The 2,806-nt window shown below is 58.8% G+C and overlaps 1 protein-coding gene across 1 annotated transcript; it reads right to left on the reverse strand.

The window, feature by feature from the left end:
- Positions 1-1,527, reverse strand: LOC136466487 (protein WALLS ARE THIN 1-like). The gene is made up of 3 exons (XM_066464916.1): positions 703-1,527; positions 465-616; positions 1-347 (listed from the first exon to the last, which is right to left on the reverse strand). The coding sequence occupies exons 1-3, from the start codon at positions 1,519-1,521 to the stop codon at positions 158-160; spliced, it is 1,161 nt and encodes a 386-aa protein (XP_066321013.1). The 5' UTR covers positions 1,522-1,527; the 3' UTR covers positions 1-157.
- Between the last annotated feature and the right edge of the window lie 1,279 nt (positions 1,528-2,806).

The following is a 2,806-nucleotide window of genomic DNA, read 5'->3' on the forward strand; positions in this document are numbered from 1 at the left end:
GATTAATTGATATATAATTAACCTAACATGTTGCTGAGGCGATGGACGTTAACTACCAGATGCTATCACTACGATACGGTACGACGGGTGCAGTGCATCTCAGCCATGCATATAGGACTACTCGTGCATGAAAATGATTGGATTTGATTGGATCGCATCACACGGCGGACTCCAAGGTCGCCGGCGACGGCAGCAGCGGCTGCTTCAGGCAGGAGGCGGCCGCGTCGGGCTCGTCGTCGCAGACCCCGGCGGCGGCGGCGGCTTGCTTTGCAGCGAGCGCCCTCTCCTCGCTCTTGCCCCAGAGCACCAGGTAGAGTCCAGCGATGATGAGCACTGCCCCCATGATCCTGCAAAGGATTCGAGAAACGAATCATGCAAACATTTTTCTTCTTCTTTTAATTATATCGATGGAGGGAGACTCGAAGAAGAAAGAAAGATATCGATCGATCGGGTACGTTACGTACCCTCCGAGGTAGAATTGCTCGCCGAGGAGCAGCGACGCCATGACGGCGACGAGGAGCGTCTGCACGGGCTGGTACACGGCCACGAACACTGGCCCGCCGCGGTCGATGCACCACGTCTGCACCGCGAAGGCCACGCCGGACGCCACCAGCCCCTGTTCCAAGCGCCATATGCATGTCGTGTCATGTCACCTTCGATTCTTGCCATGCCATATGATCACCGCGTGCTACTCGAACTCACCGCGTAGAGGATGGTGAGCAGCTCGGAGCCGGAGGTAAGCGTCCACGCGGCGGCGTCGCGCTCGACGACGGCGGCGATGGCGAGGAACTGGAGGAGGCCGAAGAAGCAGGTGTAGGAGGTGACGGACAGACGCGCCGGGTAGCGCTTGAGCACGGGCGCCTGCAGCACCAGCCAGCCGGACCACGACAGGCAGTGGCCCATGAGGTAGACGCACCCCAGCGCCCAGCTCTTGCTGCTGTTGTTGCCGGCTGCCTGCGGCGGCGCGACGGCGGTCACGGTCACCACGGCCGCCGCCGGGCCGAAGACAGCGGGGCCTTTGAAGAGCGTGATGACGGTGGCGCCCGCGACGCAGAGCAGCGTGCCGGCCGCCTTGGCGAGGCCGTCGCGGCGGCGGAGGCGGACGCGCTCGATGCCCAGCGCGGCCGCCATCGCGAAGGTGATGGCGGGGACCGAGTTCTGGATCGCCGAGGCGAACGTGGGCGACGTGTTGTCAAGCCCCAGCAGGTAGAAGCTCTGGTTGGCGGTGATCCCGCACAGCGCCAGCAGGAAGAACTGGAGCAGGAAGCCGGGCGTCATGGCGGGCCTGTCCTTCCTCTCCAGGAAGTAGGCGAAGGGGGCGAGGAGGCAGAGCGCGATGAGGTTGCGGTAGACGGGGAAGACGAGCTTGCTGACGCCCATGTTGAGCGCCAGCCGCGACACCACGTGGAAGCCGGCGTACCCGAGCTGCAGCGCCAGCATCGCCACGTGCAGTCGCGCGCGCTCCGTCTTCGCCGCCGCCGGCACGCCGCCGCCGTGCAGGCCACGCACGTCGTCGCCCATGATCGATCGATCGCCTACCTGGCCACGTGCTACAGCTAGGTGTCGTTGACACCACCACACCTGTAGGCTGCAGCTGCTGCAAGTAGCGATGGAGAGACAGGACCGAGCACAGCACAAGTGTGTCAAGTGTGCAGCTGCTGCAAGATGGATGGATGGTACTGCAGGTGCAGGTCCGTATATATACTGGTAGGGAAGGAGCTGAGATGCGTGGTTGCAGCGGAAGCGACAGGTGGTGGTGAGCTGTGTGGCCCTGTGGGTGTGGGGCCTGCTCGTGCGTGCTCCATGGCTGCAGGGGGAAGGAGAGCTAGATGTCATGTCGCAGTGTGCTTGGACATGACCTGCTGTCGCAGACATGCATGTCGGTCGCCTCTCCCACGGGCCACGACGTCTGAGGATCAGCTCAGCTGCTGCCTGCAACTGCAACTGGCCTCGCTCAGGTCTGGCTCAGGCTGGCTGGTTGTTCAGTACTGGGGGCACGGGGCACCCACTGCCCGTGTGCACCGTGGCGGGGCCACCCTGCAGGCTCCCATGGAAACAAGCCAGCACCTACAAATACTCAGGCATCCACCATTTTTGTTGGTGCATTTGCCTTCACACTGCACTGTGTTTTCTTGCACCCTGCCACCAAAGATCATGAGCCTGACGGCCATCAACTCACTTTTGCTGCCATTTTGGTGGCCCTTCTTCTTCGGTACTACTCCTGCTATACCACATTGTCTCTGGTTAGTTACCCTGTCACAGTAGGCAACAAGCTTACTTTACTTAGGTCTCTCCACCTATGACCTGCTAGTACATGCTAACGTGTTCATCAAAATTCCTAGCACCAGATCTTGCAGATCTAGGCAGTGTAACTATCCCTTGGTATACTTACTTAGCGTGCCTGGTGACTATGTGTGTGTTAGACAAAAAACTAGAGAGTATATATAAAATTCAGGTATAGAATTGATCCAGCTTCCTGTGCTTTTGTCCCTCCTGGCTGCTCACATTCTTGATTCTTGCATCTCAAACTCTACCTAGCTGGAGATGCATCTCTTCTGGAGGTCCTACACGATTCTCTTGCTTGCTGCACGCCTCACTTGTCTATCACATCATATCATGCAGTGCCACCTCAAAAGCTTCAGGGAGGGGAGGAGAGGAGAGATTAGAGAACCCTAGCCCCCTTCCCATGTGAGCCAGCCAGCAGAGTAAGTAATCCTGCACTGCCTGTGGTTGGTTAGTTGGTGAATGAGATCGATCTGTGGTGATCCCAAGAAGTCTCAACTTTTCAGCAGTGTCTCCTTTAAAA

Source organism: Miscanthus floridulus, chromosome 7 (assembly GCF_019320115.1).
Source record: "Miscanthus floridulus cultivar M001 chromosome 7, ASM1932011v1, whole genome shotgun sequence".
In the NCBI taxonomy this organism is placed as follows: domain Eukaryota; kingdom Viridiplantae; phylum Streptophyta; class Magnoliopsida; order Poales; family Poaceae; genus Miscanthus; species Miscanthus floridulus.

Coding starts and splice junctions, on each gene's coding strand:
- LOC136466487 (XM_066464916.1), bottom strand. CDS start 1,521: ATGGGCGACGACGTGCGTGGCCTGCACGGCGGCGGCGTGCCGGCGGCG. Junction 617..702: donor TGCTCACCATCCTCTACGCG/GTGAGTTCGAGT, acceptor CGCTTGGAACAG/GGGCTGGTGGCGTCCGGCGT. Junction 348..464: donor GAGCAATTCTACCTCGGAGG/GTACGTAACGTA, acceptor AATCCTTTGCAG/GATCATGGGGGCAGTGCTCA.